Source organism: Pseudonaja textilis, chromosome 5 (genome assembly GCF_049901715.1).
Source record: "Pseudonaja textilis isolate UNSWEBS1 chromosome 5, rPseTex1.2, whole genome shotgun sequence".
Classification (NCBI taxonomy): Eukaryota; Metazoa; Chordata; class Lepidosauria; order Squamata; family Elapidae; genus Pseudonaja; species Pseudonaja textilis.
Window position 1 is genome coordinate 59823687 of NC_141994.1, and position 18045 is coordinate 59841731.

An 18045-nucleotide genomic window follows, 5' to 3' on the forward strand; every position below is an offset into this window, starting at 1 on the left:
ACTGGCTAAACTTGTCAACCCGGAAGCACTTCAGTACTTCTGACTCAAGTGCAAAAACCACCCCCACTAACCTACCGTCCAGATATGCTGAGATCAGAAGTGTGAAAATGATAGAAGCCAGTGACGGGATTCAAAGATTTTTACCACTGCGCTTCAAAAGCAGGGAATAAAGGTGAGTATGGGAGCCCAGGTGGGCGGGTGGGCCCAACAGCAGAGCGGTGGAGGGAACTGCTTTGGTCACTGTTGCTCATCGGCACTACCGGCTCGGGAGAACCGGGTGGAACCGGTAGAATACCACCACTGATAGAAGCATGACCATACCATCGTGACGTAAGTTTCATCACTTTCGTATATCACAATGCACGTACAAAGAAGTAGAGCTTACATGATGTTGGCATGATGATCCTTTCATCATCTGCTCCCTCTTGAGCCTCAGTCTACCCAAAGATACTTCTGGTTGGACTACATTGTTTTTAATGGGATGGGATTTTTATTCCAATTCATTGGAGGTGTGAAAAGTTAGGGAACACTCATCTACAACATGGCTGGCTAAGTGGGAAAGAAGAGATGGAGATGTAGCCTCTCTCTGCTTCCTATCCAAACAACACAAACACAAATCTGGGGGTTGCAATCCACTTCTAATCATGCAACCTTCCCTTAATGAGGAGCTGCATCAGCACCCCCACCAACCAAAACAAGAAGTTTTACCATTTTAAATGGTCTTTTTTACATAAGGAATTTGTTTTCTAAGTGAAAACAATGCCAAGGTTGTTCAATTTCAAGAAGTTCACATCTCACCACGTATGTAACGCGTTTACTGAGTCAGAGGAAGAAAACATGACATGCCGTCCATCTAAAGCAGTGCTTCCTAAACTTGACAATTTTAAGAAGTGTGGACATCAGCTCTCAGAATTTCCCAGCTGGCCTTTCTGACTGGGGAATTCTGAGAGATGAAGTCCACACAATTTAAAGTTGCCAAAGTTGAGAATCACTGACCTAAAAACACCGGTACACATATCATAAGTCCATGCTGTTTTGTCACTCAAAGCCAGTAGATGTACTATTATTACTGTTGTTATTTGCAGCAGACAATTGCAGGCATGGGTATTTATGCACCTACCTGAGTTCCAGTAATTATTGCAATTGGACCAGGGTAATACAGCTGAGAAGGAGTTAAAGAGGTAAAATAGGGCCCAAGACAGAATGACAATGTAATAAATATTCAGATAAGATTCAATCACTTGTGAAGCATATCCAATTCCTGAAAGAAGAGAAAAGACAGGTAAGCGTTAAATCAGGAAATGGGAACTGGGCAAATTGACTTTGATTCAATGAGTATTGATTAGAGTGCAGATGGAGTCTCCATCATTCTTAATGACAGAACTGTACAGAAGCTGTTTACAAAAAATACCAATCCATGGGTAATCAAAGTGTGGTTTGTTCAATTAACACTTTTTTGGTTCACATGTTCACAGTGAACCAACTATTAAAGGGGTGTCAAACTGATCAATTTGTGGGCTGTATCATGACGTATCACGATGTTTTTGCCTTTGCAGAGCTGGGTTGGGCATGGCCTGCCAGGGCATATATAGCCCGTGGGCCGCCAGTTTGATAGGCCTGAACTATTAGCAATTCTAGCTATAATATGCCAGCTAAAATTAATATCCTTTGGACAACATCCAAGAGACCAGGGGCGGGATTCTACCAGTTCGCACCTATTCGCTAGAACCAGTTGTTAACATTCTAAGCAGTTCAGAGAACCAGTTGTTAGAAGAAATTACTGGCCTAATCCTGTAAGGAAGGCAGGAAGGAAACATTCTGGTGTTGCTTACAGAAACTGCCTCTCTGTTAACCCTTATTACATTCTTGGCAGGACTAGACTTCCCGCCTCAGGAACTTCTCTGGAGTTTTTTCCCCCTCCTTTGCTGGAACTTTGCTTGTGTGGAGTGATCATTCAAAGTTACAATGGCAGTGAAAAAAGTGACTTATGACCCTTTTTCACACTTACGACTGTTGCAGCATCCCCACAGTCATGAGAGGCCAGGTGAGGAGATGTGTGCCTCGATGTGTATGCTATTGAGTTGGCCGTGCCCAGCCAATAACATGGTCAAGCCACGTCCACCAGTCACATGACCACCAAGCCATGCCTACCACCTAAGCCACGACCACAGAATTGGTTGTTAAAAAATTGAATCCCTTCCCTGCACGAGATAATAGGATTCTTCCAACCTCCTCTCCAAAGTCAGGCATAGGAGTTGAAGGAGGAGGAAGAGGAGGAGAAATCCAATATTGGTTTTGACAGCTTCCTTGCTATACATTTTTGGAAGCAAAACTCAGCACGGAGTTTTATTTTAAAAACGGTGCAGTGCCCTTGATCTACATCTCAAATGAAATTGTTAGATTGAGAATTGTTGATGAAATATGTATTTATCATCACATGCAATTTGGCCTTTAGATTGGTCATGCTTTATAGCCCAAACATAGCCCTTGTTTGGAATATGCACAATGGAAAGCCCGTGGGATGAGTTAACTCTTCTTTGCTGGTTGTTTCTGGATGCTAACAATATATATGAGGCAAAATGGAAAACTTTGGAGAAAAATAGTAGATTGGATCTATGCAATGTAAACTATAGCATTAAGTACTGTACTTTACAGGTTTAACCTGGAAATAAGGAGAAACTTTCTGACAGTGAGAACAATCAACCAATGGAACAGTTTGCCCTTGGAAATTGTGGGACGGTCATCGCTTGAGGCTTTCAAGAAGAGATTGGACTCCCATCTGTCAGAAATGGTGTAGCGTCTCCCACTTGGGTGAGGGGTTGGACTAGATGACCTACAAGGTCCCTTCCAACTCTGATTATCTGTTATCTGTTAGGACCTCATGCTTTAGCAAGGGGCTGGACTAGAAGACTTCTCAGGTCCCTTCCAGCTCGATTCTGATGGAGGGATGAATGGATTGGACTTTCACACTGTTTCATTATACAATCAACTTAACCCACCTTAACTTTAGGTCTGCAGTTTAGAGTGCAGGGTTTAGGGACCTTGTATGCTTATTCCTTGCCCCACCCTAATTTATAAGCTGCCTTATTGGTTCTTCTTTCGACACCACTCCAAATGTTTAGGCTGGCCCAGCTTGGTTAAAAAAAAATCTGCAATGTGGCAACAAAGTTTCCATCAGGGCATTTTTCAATGACCATAGTCAGAAGTACCACTTTCAGTTTGGCACTATACATTTGTGTGTGTGTGTGGTAACTGGCATAATTTGTGCTTTCATATAAATAAAAGATTTAAAAAATTATCAATATGCATTTGGAAAAAAAAATCCTCGCTTTTCAGATTTCTTTTCTAAAGTTGTTTGTAGAGCAAAACATATAAGCCAATGTACAATTTATAAACTTTGTCATATTCTGTTGGCTGACTTCCTTACGGTTGCTCTCATTAGACACATTCTAACGCGGATGACCTCTGTTGTACTTCTGCCAACCCTTCTCATTTTGCTGCATGAGATAGACTCAACGAGCACCTTCCAGTGGTGGGATTCAAATTTTTTTACTACCTGTTCTGTGGGCATGGCTTGATGGGCATGACAGGAGAAGGATACTGTAAAATCTCCAGTCAGAGGTGGTATTTGCCGGTTCTCCGAACTACTTAAAATTTCTACTACCAGTTCTCCAGAACTGTTTGGAACCTGTTGAATACCACCTCTGGCACCTTCCCATTCCATTTCCAGCAGCCAATTGGGATTGGCCTTTGAATCATATTCAGCACTGGTTGTAGTCCTTCGTCACATCTGGAAAAACAGCAGAAAGCTTAAGGAATGCTGAATTGGTTGAGTAGCATAAATAGGAGAATGGAGTAGGAACAGCTGAAAAGCTCTACTTCAGGGCTGTCAAACTCCTGACTCATGGGCCAGATGCATCACCTGTTGGCCATGCCCACTCCTGGTTTAGCAAAGGGGGGGAAAGTCCCGATACGTCATGTGACATTGCTGTGACAACGCGAGTTTGACACCCCTGCTCTACCTGATCCAAGAAGAGTAAGTTGGTGGACAAAATGTAGGAGGAGACCAGTACTCAGTTCTGTGTCCTAGCAGTACAGATGGCTGGCTGTATGATGTGTGGTGTACCATCAGTTACTACACATTACTCATCAAAATGAAGGGACATCTCTAACTGTGCAATCCATCTTTCTTCCACTTCTCTGTACACAAGAGTAAAATTAAAATGACCCTTGATCTCCAAACATCTATTTATAACATGGTCCTCCTATATTAAAGCTGAGGTCAAAGAACTTGCGGCTATGGAATTCTGGGAGTTGAAGTCCACAAGTTTTTAAAGTTGCCATATTTGGAGACCTCTGCTCTAGTGCATTCAATGTTATTCCTATTTTCTTCAGCCCATCTTCCAAGCTGTTTCCTTGTTGAAACACATCTGCAAAGCCCCATGCAGGAAACTTAGGTTCATGATAAATGACTATAATTGACACTTCCCATCTGCAGATTGAAATTATGTAGGTTGGCTGTTTCTGAACAACCCACCAACACAATCGACTGAGGCTGACTGAGACATTGATTTAAAAACTAACTCTATACTTTGGGGTGGTGCAACCCACTATGCTAAAATGTGTTAAGCTAGTCCATGATCTGAACGGAGCCAAGAGTTTTCTCTACTGGGCAGGGGGCAGACACTGATTTGCTGGCTGGCCAGAAAGAAAAGATCTGAGTGCATAATTAACATAAATAAAGTCTAACTCTTGCAACAGAGAATTAACCTCTATTCAAAGTTTTCAATTCCCAGCTGCTTCTTGAAAGAGATTCCTTCTTAAATTTACCCAGCCCAGTCCATAATTTGCTCTGCTGCTACTTTCATCTAAATCCCATCACTGGACATGTTTAAATCTAACCACTGGCATATCTTTTTGTTTTCATTCCAGACTCCTTTTCCAAGTATCTGCCCTTTGTTTTCTCCATCATCCTGGATGGGTTCCAACTCTACGGCATGCCTTGTTCCAGTCCCCCCCAGTATGGTCATTTCTTTAGCTCTCTCTTTGGTTGCACAATAGTAATTCTACTTCCAACAGAGAATCTCAGAATGACTCACACTTTTATCTTTCAGGATAGGATGAAACAGGCGCCCTGTCAGCATTTGGCCCTCGGCCATGCCCTGTGGCTAGGAAACTCAGAGGGAATCAGATCAAGGTACACCGAGTTCTTGATGGAAAGTTACCAGGATTTCTGATGTACCACCAACGTACCTTCAAAGATAGGACAGATCTTTCTCCAGGCAGTGATTCCTCCTTGACTGGTATATTGTCCCAAGGCTGTCTCCAAGAGGAAGACTGGAATTCCACAGATAAAGAGAAAGATGGCATATGGAATTAAGAAGGCCCCTGTTGGTAACAGAAAGGGAGGAAATGTTGGTGGAACAAATGTGATTGTTAAATGAGCTACCAAGAAGAAAACAGAAAGAAAAGAACCACACCATCTATCTCCAATCTACAACACAGTCCTTTCAACAGTTCCAAGAAGGCTCCACACCCATTTGCACCACTCAGGTGACTCTGATGAGACAGATAAATCTCCAAGTGGCCTCAACTACTTGCTAAAAGAATGCAAATGATCAGCTGTCTGCAAAGGAGTATAAATCCTTCCATTCCCCCTGCTCCCCATCCAGTCAGAGCTGAAGAAGCTTCTTGGATGAGAAGCAAATGTCTTCAAACAAAAACCAGAAAGTCCAGTTGCCTCTTGGGGGGAAAAAGCACCTTTGGAATAACCGTCTCCTTATATTTTTAAAAAAGAGCATTTCACATTAGGGTAATTATGCATATTATCCACTAAAGTTTTGCAGCACTGTGAATTTCTTTCCCAAAAGGTATTTAAGAGCAGGTGGACTACAAATGTCCCAAAGGTGCTTTTGAAAAGGTAAGTTTCAAAAGGCAATTGCCTTTTGAAAAGCACCTTTGGGACAACCATGACTTGGATGATTAAGAATCTCCATAGACATGTAGCACTTCTTTGCAGCTTTTTGAAGTGCCCTGCTTTTTTCCCCAGAGTTGTGCAACTAGGACATGTTCTGCAAGATTCTTTCCAAATCCCTTTTTAGGAATTGCATCTGAAGCACTGCACACCCTTGTTTATTGATTAAATCTATACACTGCCCATTGTCACTATTTGAGGTAACTCTAGGTGGCAAAACTGTGACACAAATTCTTGTATGAGGCCAAGAGTAAGCAACAACCCAAGGCATTCCAGCTTTTGCTGACTAGCAATATTGTTCTTTCCAAGCAGGTCATACCTCCTAGGAATATTGGTAGTTCACCAACTTCTGAAGAATCACTTGCTGTTTATCATTAAATCAGATCCTAATGAAAACCGCTTGAGAAAGAAGACAATGGTGAGAATATAGAAACTGTAAGAAAAGTTAAAGATACCAACCAGCTATGGAAGGCTCTGTTATAGAATCGAGAAGACGTTGAATAGTTATTGTGTATGACTAACATATCTGGCCTTGAAAAAGTCAATGCTTTCTCGATCTCTTTGCTACTGTTCAGTGGCATCTGGAATTTGGCAGTGCAGAAATGGTGGTCCTAATATAAAGAGTTCTATAGATAGAGGAAATTCCAAAGCTGCAAGCATTTTAGCCAAAATGTGATTCCCTGGGAACCAGGCCAGATGACTCTTAGCAATGTCTTTGTAATACATGGTTTATTTAGTTATAAACCACAAGCTAAACAAAAGTAAAAAAAAATCAGCCTCATTACTATCCTGGCAGATTTTTTGAGACGATCAGAGATTTATTTATTTGTTTGTTTGTTTGTTTATTTGTTTTTTTCTCCCTATACCCACCGATCTGAGCAAGCGACTTTGGGCAGCTCACAATTCAAAAACATGTATTAGAATTAAAATCTTAAACACATTTCAGAAGAATAAAAAGAATAAAAACCTTTCAAATACAAAAAACATTAAAACATCTCATTTGAGTCCAGGTAACCCTCAACTTACGACAACAACTGATCCCAAAATTTCTGTTGTTATGTGAGACATTTGTTCAGTGAACCTTGCTCCATTTTAGGACATTTCTTTGCCACAGTTGTTAAGTGAATCACTGCAGAGGCTATGTCACTAACATGATTGTTAAGTGCATCTGGCTTCCCCATTGACTTTGCTTGTCAGAAGGTCAGAAAAGCAAAAGGTATCACATGACTCTGGGACACTGCAGCCATCATAACTATGAGTCACTGGCTAAATGTCCAAATTTTGATCCCCTGACCATGGGGATGCTGTAATGGTTGTAAATGTGTGTTGAGGCCCCAACAGCGGCCAGGGGAGCTCTGACAGTGAGCAGGTTGGGGAAGAACATGGGCCAGTCCTGGAGTCTGGGGAAGGTTCTGGTGAGTGCTCTGCGTCGGAGGCAGAGATGGGGCCAGGGCCGCCTGACAGTTATCAGCTGCCTTCAGAGTCAGACATCAGTGAGGCAGAAGAACAGCTGGAGCCTGTTCCCAGTGTGTGCATATTGACAGAAGAAGGGAACAGCTGAGGAACAAGGGCCAACTTGGGAGTTGTTGTGGTTAACCGGCAGCAGGTACAGGACTGCTGAGGAGAACGAGGACTCAGATGAGGGGCCAGGACCATTAGGGAGTGGACTGCTGCCTTCAGAGATTGTGGGGGCTGGCAACAGTGATGAGGAGGTTTCTGAGGAGCCTGTACCAAGTGCACATGCATGAAGGATTACTCGGAGGAAAGAACAATTACAGCAGCACAGGTGACTCGGGAGTAAGATAATGGCCCCTCCTTCAAGAGGATAAAAGTCAGCTTTGGAAAAGCATTCTTTGCAGACAGCAAAGAAGTTCTGAGACTCAGCCTCGTGGACATCATAGTTAGTATTTGAAAACTCTTGGAAAATAGTTCTTATCTCTGGGTTTTTGGCAACATTGACAAACAACTTGGCAAGGCTCTTTCTTGTCGGAGCTAATTAGTTGGAAGCATCCTTTTACCTGTGAAGAAACAGAATTCGTGGATTAAACCTTAAAAGGTGGGGGCTGCTGCCTTTGTTTTGTGTTTTCTCTTTTGGAACCAGGTTGGGTCAGAACAGGAGTAAAGGCAGAGGTGGAAAGTGAATGGCCCCTCCCCTAGAGTATAAAAGAGGAGTGAAAGGGGAGTGGGGCTTGGTGAAACTATTAGTTCATTCCAGCATGCTTGCCAAGTATTGCGGCCTCTGAAATCGGCCTAGCCACTCTCCAAGCCTGATAAAGGTCTGTAACTGAGAACTATTGAAAGACTGTTGGCCGGGACTTTGTTGAAGAAGAAATTCATTGTAAATTAAATAAAAGAGGTTTATCGGGATGACGACTTGGCTCCGTGCTGTTGGGGAAGCCTAGGTCAGAACAGTGTGAAAACTGTCATAAATCACTTTTTCAGGGCTGTTGTAACTTTGAATGGTTACTGCATGAATTGTTATAAGCCGAGGACTAGGTGTACCATGCAAGGTATGTAGAATGCAAATGAACTCAATGGATCTTTGGACTTGAGAATGCTGAAACAACCCTTTTTGTCTATGCCAAACTTACTTTTTTTCATTTGTTATCTTATCAGTACAACCTCTGTGCAAATTGCTTCCCAAGCCCATAAAAGTTGATTGAAAGTAGGATCATATAAGACAAAGAAGGCTCATCAGCAATGGATTTTTAGTAGTGTAGTCATTCATTGATTTAAGAATTTCCCACTCTCTTCCTTAATTGAAATACAAAAGCAGCAACCATTAAAGTGCTGTTTTTTTTTTTTTAAAGAGATATTTCACAACTTGATCCTGGGTTTGTGGCCAAGGCAGAGATCTGTGAATCAAAATCAGCAAATTTATTTTCAGGGTGTTTCATGATTCTAATCTTTCCATAGACAAAGGCACATGGATTTCCATGTGCAAATCCATTCAGATATAAAGAAAAAAAATGGGCCTTCTTTCATACTTTAATTTGGTACTTTTCCCTATTATTAAATCACTCACTTGATATAGGAAATCTGGAAAACACCTGGTTTAAGCTCTGATTGTGTATCAGGGCCTACATGAATATCAGAACTGAATTAGCAAGGAAGGCACTAATAAGAAGCTAAAGTCCAGTTTCTGTTCTGAACATAAGATACTCTTAAGAATTTGTGGACATGGTAAATGAATAAAAGAGTTAGAGGGAATACGCAACACCACAATAGTACTTAATCTACAAATAATCTGAGACTCAAAGTTTGGGGGCCTTTAAGTGAACAGGAACTTTGAATCCTCAGACTTTTCCAAGAGTATTTGTGGAGCTTGGAGTTTTGGAATGCAAGAATTTTCTCGCTCACACTTTGTGTCTTGCAAGCTATCTGTTCTAATTTGCTCAAAGGAATTGTCTCAGTGGCCAACCCATAAGGTTATAAACTCCATCCATTTTTTGAAAAGAAAAAAGAAAAAAAAGAAAAAGGAAATATGCTTTGTACTCCACACTGACCCGTGTTTTCGGGACTGTTGCAATTGTCCATCTGTTTGCCATACTCACATTGTGTTTCCTAGAAAAAAAATCCTGATTTTGTTTTGTATGGATGTTTGTCTAGTCCTGACAACAATAACTCTGAGTGAGATGCATTCCCAAGATGGACAATTAACTACAAGGCCTCAGCAAGGAGCATTTCCCTCTGGCCTGAATGCTAGACATGTTAAAAACATTAGATCTCTGACATCCTCAGCTATTTTCTCAGCACCAATTTAAATCCGGATAACTGGAACTTGAGACCAAAAATAAAAGGACAGTACCTTATTTTGCAACCACACTGAACCCAATGAGATACATGGAATAATGTATCATCCGCTGTATGTTATAAAAATGTGGATCATTCCGAAACATCAGTTTCTAGTACATCAAGTGTGCAATATTTCGTTAGCCTTTGGTTACCAGAACTTCATCAAGAGCTTCTGCTGACGGATAGCCTGTTCCCAGTTTCTCAAGCACAATATGTTATCACTGGGAAAATGTGATTTCCTGTACCATTATTTAGTCAACAGTCTACACTGGGATTACAAGTAAAATATAGCCAGTGGTGGGATTCAAAATTTTTTACTACCAGTTCTGTGGGCGTGGCTTGGTGGCCATGGTGTAGCTTGGTGAGTGTGACTTGGTGGGCATGGCAGAGGAAGGATACTGCAAAATCTCCATTCCCTCCCCACCCCACTAACCTGCTTTCCAGCTCCGTTCTCCTGTGCAGGGCGACAAAAGAAGACCCAGCCAATCAGCTGGGACTCGAGAGGCAGAGAATAGATGGGGGTGGGGCCAGTCAGAGGCGGTATTTGCCAGTTCTCCAAACTACTCAAAATTTCCAATATCGGTTCTCCAGAATTGGTCAGAACCTGCTGAATACCACCTCTGAATGTAGCTATAGAAATGTGAGGAATCCTTATTAAACTAAGTATGTTGAGCTGTTAAAAATCCTAATGATTCTACCACTCTCTGTAGATTCTCCATGCATATCAATATTTTAAATTAATTCTTACGGGGTGGTATGCTCATTTATCATATTCATTCACTTTGGTATCTGCAGTGGAACAAAGGGGATCAAAAGATGAAGGAACGCAATATTGTAATGCAAGCCCCGCCCCTTTTCTATATGCACTATAATGTGAGATACACATATACAGATAGCCCTTGACTTACAACAATTCATTTAGTGATCATTCAAAGTTACAATGGCATTGAAAAAAGTGACTTATGACTGTTTGCCCACAGTTATGACCTTTCCAGCATCCCCATGATCACCTGATCAAAATTCAGATGCTTGGCAACTGGTTCAGATTTATGACCATTGATGTATCCCAAAGTCACGTGATCCCCTTTTGCGACCTTCTGACAAGTCAATGGGGAAGCCGGCTTCTCTTAACAACCGGATTACTAACTTATCATCTGCCTCTTAACAACTGAAGGAAGGAAGGTCATATAATGGGGCAAAATTCACTTAACAAATGTCTCACTGAACAACAGAAATGTTGGGCTCAATTGTGGTCATAAGTCAAGGACTATCTATATAAAGGGAAGTCCTTGTACTGTGAAAATGTGCCATAACAGCCACAAAGGCTGTTTATGTTTGTTAGACTTACATATCCTATTAGCCAATAACCAAGTGTAGCCTGGGTATTTATTTATCCCAATCCTGTATTATAAAATCTTGTAGTTAGGACTCATGCTGTTATACTGTCTCTCATGCAGTGTCGCAAGTCTTCTATTCCTCTCCTCGGGAGCTTCTTGTCAATGCTGGTGTTTCATTTTTGTAGCGTTTGATTGCACTTGGCCAATCACCTGACGTTTCCTTGGAGGGCTGAGAGGTAGCCCTCTTGTGGAGTACTGTGAAGCCATTACCATGGCAAGCCCACTGTGCTGTACAGTAGAAGCCATTTTAAGGCACACACACACACACACACACACACACACACACACACACACCGAGGGATTTTAGGGGTGTCTTATACCCACAGTATTTGTTTCCAGAGGGTAAATAATCTGTGTACCAAGTTTGGTTGAAATTGCTTGAGACATTCCAGACTTATGCTGGAACACACACACACACACACACACACACACACACACACACACACACACACACAGGTCTGTTTTTATATATATAATAAAGAAAGAAGAAGATTGTTCCTCCAGAAGTTCAAGAACCATACCTAGCACTTCCTCCTACAAATTCTTCCAAAAGTTAGATTGGACCAGGAGCGATGGGCTAGGGGTAAGTTCACCCTTACTCATTGAAATGGCTTGCATCTCCCTGTTTCTTTTCATTTCCTTAAATGCTACACTAATGCTGCTCATTACAGACTCTTGCCAACTATAGTAGACACGTAAAACTCCAGACAACAGCTGCTACTATCTAATAGTCATATAATATAAATAGGAATATTTATGACCATTCGATAGACATGGTCATTTTCCATTCCCATTCCATGTCCGTTCTATTTCTTCCCTCGACCAAGGATTTTGGCACAATTTTAAAGCAGAAAGTCTAACATATGGAAGGCTGTACAGATTTGTGATTTTCCTACTGATAGGGACAAATATGCGGCTCGTAACATTTTGCATTGCCAGCACAAACAATGTGCAAACAATCTGTCACATCAAATATGATGATGAGATGTTATCTGACGATTCACAGGTTGATCCATCACCCAATGATTTTATTATGAGTTGTTCATTTTACATTGTAAATGTTTATAGCCAGTTTTATGTTTTAATCTCTATATTGCACATGGTGTGCTAATTTGCAACTTCACGTTTGTTTCAAAGCTGTTGCCTAATAAGCAATGGTCACAAGCAATTACATGACACTGACAAATTAGGGATATGGGATACTTACCACCTCCATTCTTGTAGCAGAGATAAGGAAATCGCCAAACGTTTCCCAGACCGATGATCTCTCCAGCCACAGAAAGCACATATTCTACTTTGTTGGTCCACTGGCCTCTTTCTTCTAGCTCATCCTCCCCCTTCCGTGGCTTTGCCTTTGTCTCTGGCACAATCACAGTCCCATTGAGCTCCACATCCCAACTCTTTTTGTTCCCCATGGCCCTGAAAGTTTAGGAAAGATTGAGAGAAAAGAAGATCACAACGTGATACAAGATGGTGGCATCGTAAGGTGCTTGGTTAGCATCCTGAGCAGGTATCCTGGATACCTGAAAGTAACCAAAAAGAAAAGCCATGAATTTGTTACTTGAAAATGAACAGAGATGGTACAAAGCACTTCGCTGCATGTCTTAGACTAGCAAATGGTACCTCCAGGGGTGGGCTGCTGGGGGTTCACAGGGGTTCAGGAGAGCCCCTAGCTAAGATTCTCCTGGCTGGCCCCATCCCACTCTACCACACACACACACACACACACCAGGAATCCCCATGCAGCCCGTTTTGCATGCAGGTAAGTGCAGGGTGCGTGCAGAGGCTCGGGGAAGCTGAAAAACGGGCCTCCCGGATGTTTGGGAAGGCCAGAAATGGGTCTGTTTCCAGTTTCCAGAGAGCTTCCAGAGCCCAGGGAAGCCGTTTTCGCCCTCCTGGAGGCTCAAGGAAAGCCTTCAGAGCTCGAGGAGGGCAAAACGTCTACCCGCCTACTGTGGTGCAGGAGGCCAACTAGGCTACATCCACCTTGGCCACACTCACCCAGCAACCAGGCAGAGAACTCTTTGCTAAAAAAATTTAAGCCCACCCCTGGGTACCTCTCTTTCCTTCAATCAGGATTCTGGTCTCCAGGCCTTCAGATTATTTCATTGACACACACACCCAGGTGGATCCTTTAATTCCTTTACTAAAAATCCCCCAAACTCCTCTTTCTGAGCGTAAAAATATAACACTAACAAATTAGACAACTGGCTTTATATATCAGCCAAAAAAACACGATTGCTTAAAGCGTCGGATTCATTCTGCTTAATTGGTCATGCAATTTTCTTTGGCTCGGTTCTGCGTTGCAATTCAGTTTCCCTAATCCCCCCAGCCAGCCTGGCTTTCTAGCTAGAGAATCTGAGAGTAGAAATTGTCTTTGTGAAATGACTGTGGGGCTATGGCAGGTCCAGAACTTACTATGGTGATTAATACCTATTCTGAACTTATTGCATTAGCAATGGGTTTCGATGGTCAGTTGAAAACATTATTTATCACATATAAGCATATAATGTAGCACCACGATATGTCAGAAACAGTCTTGACAAATGTTACTTTCCTCAACCAACCCAAACATCCAGAGAAAGTCTCTAGACAATCTCATTCTCATGGGGGATAACCCGGATATCTTTTGCAACACGAGTGCTCATTCTCTGGAATGCAGTCCCGACCAGAGGTATGTTTGGCCCTCTGGCCCTCTTTGCATTTCATCACCATATAAAATTATATACTGAAGGATAACAGGTTCAAGAATTATTTTAACTCTCTCTCTCAACACGCCACCTTTTTGCATTTCTTTCTTTTTAGCTCACTCATTTCCCCTTCCATTCCAATTCTCTTTCCTAATTTGCATCTTCCACTGATCAGTGGAAACCACTTTCAATCTGGCTGAAATAGTTTTTATCTACCACCAACTCTTTTGCGCATTTACTTTTTCCGTCAACAAATTTGCACTTGCTGTGCAAATCAGCCTTGTTGTTCCTCAGTCATCTCACCCTGCTCCTTTTGTCAAGAACTTTAGAGATCTTTCTTTGAGACATGGCATCTGACCAACCAGCTAGGCTGAAAATTCATTCAGAGCAGATTCCTCCTCCAGCTTATTACTTCAGTGCTCAACAGATTGAAAAACATTATTTTCTAAAAGAACCTCAGTGGAGCAGCTGTCACTCCAAACTGTTACTACAAATGCAAATCATTCAGCACAACGGAGTTTTTTTTCCTCCCCACACTGAAATTATTGAGATTAGCATCAGTTCATCGGCATATTAAGGATGAATCAAGCAAATCTACAGTACATTACTGTAACACTATTACTGTTTTAATTATTATTTATTTTAAGACGGTGGTAACATGATCTTTCTCATTAAACGCTCAAGTAGCAGACTCACCCGACCAACTGGAAGTCAATAGATTGCTGTCCCTAACTTTATGATCTCCAGGTTTATCTCCAAATCACCCTAGATTATCCACTTGGGAAGTTTGATGTGCTATAAAGTAACAGAGCTGAAGACTGCTTTTCCTTTACCATGCTGGCATAGATTTCTTGGCCCTATTGCAGAAACTGAAATCTGAGATGCAGAGCCACAAATGCAGAGAGGCAGATTCTACTGGAAGAAATTCCTAACAGTGCTAATAATTTCACAACTCTGCAGAGAAGTGAAATTTTTCACTTGAAGGAATTTTTTTCACTGGAAGTGCTCAGATAAGAGTCCATTCCGCATCTTTTGGGAATACATTAGTTTGGCTTCTTGTAGTGAGAAGAGCATTTTGACTTATGACTTTCCCCCAACTTCCCATGGTGAAATGCCAGACAAACCGTATTTTGACAAAATGATTAAATTAGCGGGCCAGCGAAATGCCATGGACATAGTATACTTGGGCTTCAGCAAGGCATTTGATAAAGTAGATGACTACTTCTTAGTAAGATTGGAAGATATGCAATAGGCAGCATCACCACCAGATGGATTGATAACTAATTGATGTAGTCCTCAATGGAACTACATCTACATGGGGGGAAGCATATAGAGGGATACTCCAAAGTTCTGTCTTAGGCCCAGTACTCTTCAAAATCTTCATAAATGATGTTAAATAGATGAGGGAATAGAAAGGGAAATAATCAAATTGGCAAAAAAAGCAAATGCCGTCCTAGGCTGCATCAACAGAGAGATAGTATCAAGGTCACATTCATACCCCTTTATACTGTTTTGGAAAGATCACATTTGGAATACTGCATCTAGTTTGGTTTTGGGTTTTTTTGAAAATTGTATTGATTTTTAGAAACAAACATAAACAAACCAAACATAACACAGAAACATAAAACATCTTTTTTGAAAGCAGCATGATCCCGGGTTACATCTCTTCGTACAGACACAAATTCAAGTTCATGCTCATTTTTATATTCCATTCCATATCTTATTACCACTCTACATTTTCTATATAGCTTCTCCCCTCTTTTAACTTTCTTAATTTTATTTTATTTATTTCATCTCAATTCAAATCATTATACTTATATTCTTTGTCTGTCCTGTTTCAACTGTCTATTATCTTTTCTCATTAAACAAAATTTCTCCTCCTCTCTTCAGTTCATCCAGAAGTGATGCCACTGTAGATTTTTTTAAACAACCACCCAATTGTTTTTAGTCATTCAAATATAATTTCAAAAAATCCCAAAGTCACCAAGCAATCCAAATATACACAAGCTGTTTCTTTTAACACTTTCTTCTTTTTTCACTTTCTCTTCCTGGGGTTACTATTTAGTTGCAAAGTTCCAGTTAAAATGTATCTTTTAGAAGTCTTATTAAGATTTAACTTTAGATTCTTTTGAATTCCAGGCAGACTCCTCCTTCCAAATCCTGCCCTTATTCTTTTCCTCTCCCTTTCCCACTTATAGCAAAAAAAGGATTTTTTAATGTTCAGAAATCTTTATTGTCCCTTTGGCATTTAATTGTATTTTCAGCTTAATTGCCTATTGATGCCAAAGCAGATTTTTCTGATTTCTTACTCAGCTCTCTTCGTTATCAACATGAGGAAGGAGAGTGAAGAAAAAAAAACCTTTCCCTTTTCACTTTCATTCGCTGCTTCCGATTCTTCTTTGGGAGTGATGTTATCTTTTATAAAATTTAAATTCCAGGGTACCTTGGTTGTTGTTTTTTATCCCAGTCAGCCAAAACTTTCACTTCTTAGCTTCCTCCTGCACTTTCTTTTCTGGTTGAGTGCTTCTTTGAGGCGGCCATTTCTGACCACCACTCTTACCGCCTTCGGGAAAGGGAGTTTGGCCAGCTGAGGAGGAGAGATGCGGCTCTCCTCGACCCTGCTGGCGCTCCCCTGTCTTCACCACCTCTACGGGGTGGCTTAGCCCCGAAGCCAGCTGGCTTGGGGCACTCCAGCGGCGAGCCCAGGCAGAAACCGTGCACAATCGCGGATTCCTGCCTGCCGCCGAAGCCCTGCAAACTGGAAGTTCTGAATACTGCATCTAGTTTTGGTCAATAGATAAAAGATGGTTACACTCTAGAAAGAGTGTAGAGAAGAGCAACAAAGATGATTAGTGGGCTGGAAGCCAAAGCATATTACGAACGTTTGCAGGAACCAGGTATGTCTAGTCTAGCAAAGAGAAGGACTGGGGTGACATGATAACAATCTTCCAATAATTGAGGTGCTATCACAGAGAAGAGGGGACTCCAAAGCACCTGAGGGCAGGACCAGAGGTGGTATTCAGCAGTTTTGGAGAACCGGTAGTGGAAATTTTGAGTAGTTCGGAGAACCGGCAAATACCACCTCTGACTGGAGATTTTACATTATCCTCCCCTGCCATGCCCACCAAGCCACGCCCACAGAAGCAATACTAAAAAAAAAAAAATTGAACCTCACTACTGGGCAGGACAAGAAGTAATGAATGGAAACCTATCGAAGAGAAATCCAACCTAGAACTAAGGAGAAATTTCCTGACGATGAGAAGAATTAATCACTGGAATTAATCAGTGCTCCATCACTGGAGGTTTTTGAGAAGATATCAGACATCCATTGGTCCAGAATGGTGTAGGGTCTCCTGCTTGAGCAGGGGGTTGGACTAGAAGACCTCCAAGGTCCCTTCCAACTCTGTTATTCTGTATTCTAAATGAGGATAATGGAAAAGAGATTTCACAAACATAAGAATGAATACCAAGCAGTCAGGGACTGCAAAGTTCCTGAACAATGTTGCATGGTTTATATTTCCCCAAAACAGGAAAACAGATCATCCACAAGCTCCAGTTCTGCAAAATAAAGGACCTTCTTTCAAATCATTTGGCTCAGAACCAGAAAAAGCTGACTAAGCTCTCAGGAGGAGCCAAAATCCAACATCTAAGTCATGTCGAAAGCTGATTTTTAACTGGTAGAAAGTCTTCACGTGGAAGGGTCTAACAGTAGAGAAGAACTGGGCACGTACACCCAAGGTAAAATGGAATCCATTTGGTAAAGCTTAGTATGAGTCAGATTCTTAAAAGTCCACAATATTGGCGTCAGGAAAAAAAAAAGTTTGGTAGATCTACATTCAGCTATTTTCCCTAACTGTGAAAGTGTTATAAAGGCAGATTTAAGCCCTATATAACATAGAATAAGACTTGCAGAACCCAAGTCATATGTCTGTATAATTATAGTGTAGGGCAGAGGTTCTGCAGGTTCTGACCAGTTCTAGAGAACCGGTAGCAGAAATTTTGAGTAGTTTGGAATACCACATCTGACTGGCCCCATCCCCATCTATTCTCTGCCTCCCAAGTCCCAGTTGATTGGCTGGATCTTTGTTGCCCTGCACAGGAGAACGGAGCTGGAAAGCAGGTTAGTGGGGTGGGGAGAGAATGGAGATTTCACAGAATCCTTCCCCTGCCATGCCCACCAAACCAAACC

The 18045-nt window shown here is 41.6% G+C and overlaps 1 protein-coding gene across 3 annotated transcripts in view; it reads right to left on the bottom strand.

Annotated features, from left to right (window-relative positions):
- The window catches only part of LOC113448614 (sodium- and chloride-dependent betaine transporter-like), an 80942-nt gene that overhangs the window by 39312 nt on the left and 23585 nt on the right, over positions 1-18045 (bottom strand). For 2 of the 3 annotated variants that reach the window (XM_087935037.1, XM_026719366.2), the window contains exons 2-4: positions 12374-12585; positions 5254-5388; positions 1121-1261 (exon numbers count right to left, since the gene is read on the bottom strand). In XM_087935037.1, coding sequence (XP_087791163.1) covers positions 1121-1261; positions 5254-5388; positions 12374-12585 — 488 coding nt within the window. Of the gene's footprint in view, positions 1-1120; positions 1262-5253; positions 5389-12373; positions 12586-14552; positions 14679-18045 lie in introns of those variants that run through there. The other variant, XM_087935038.1, reaches the window with a different exon arrangement.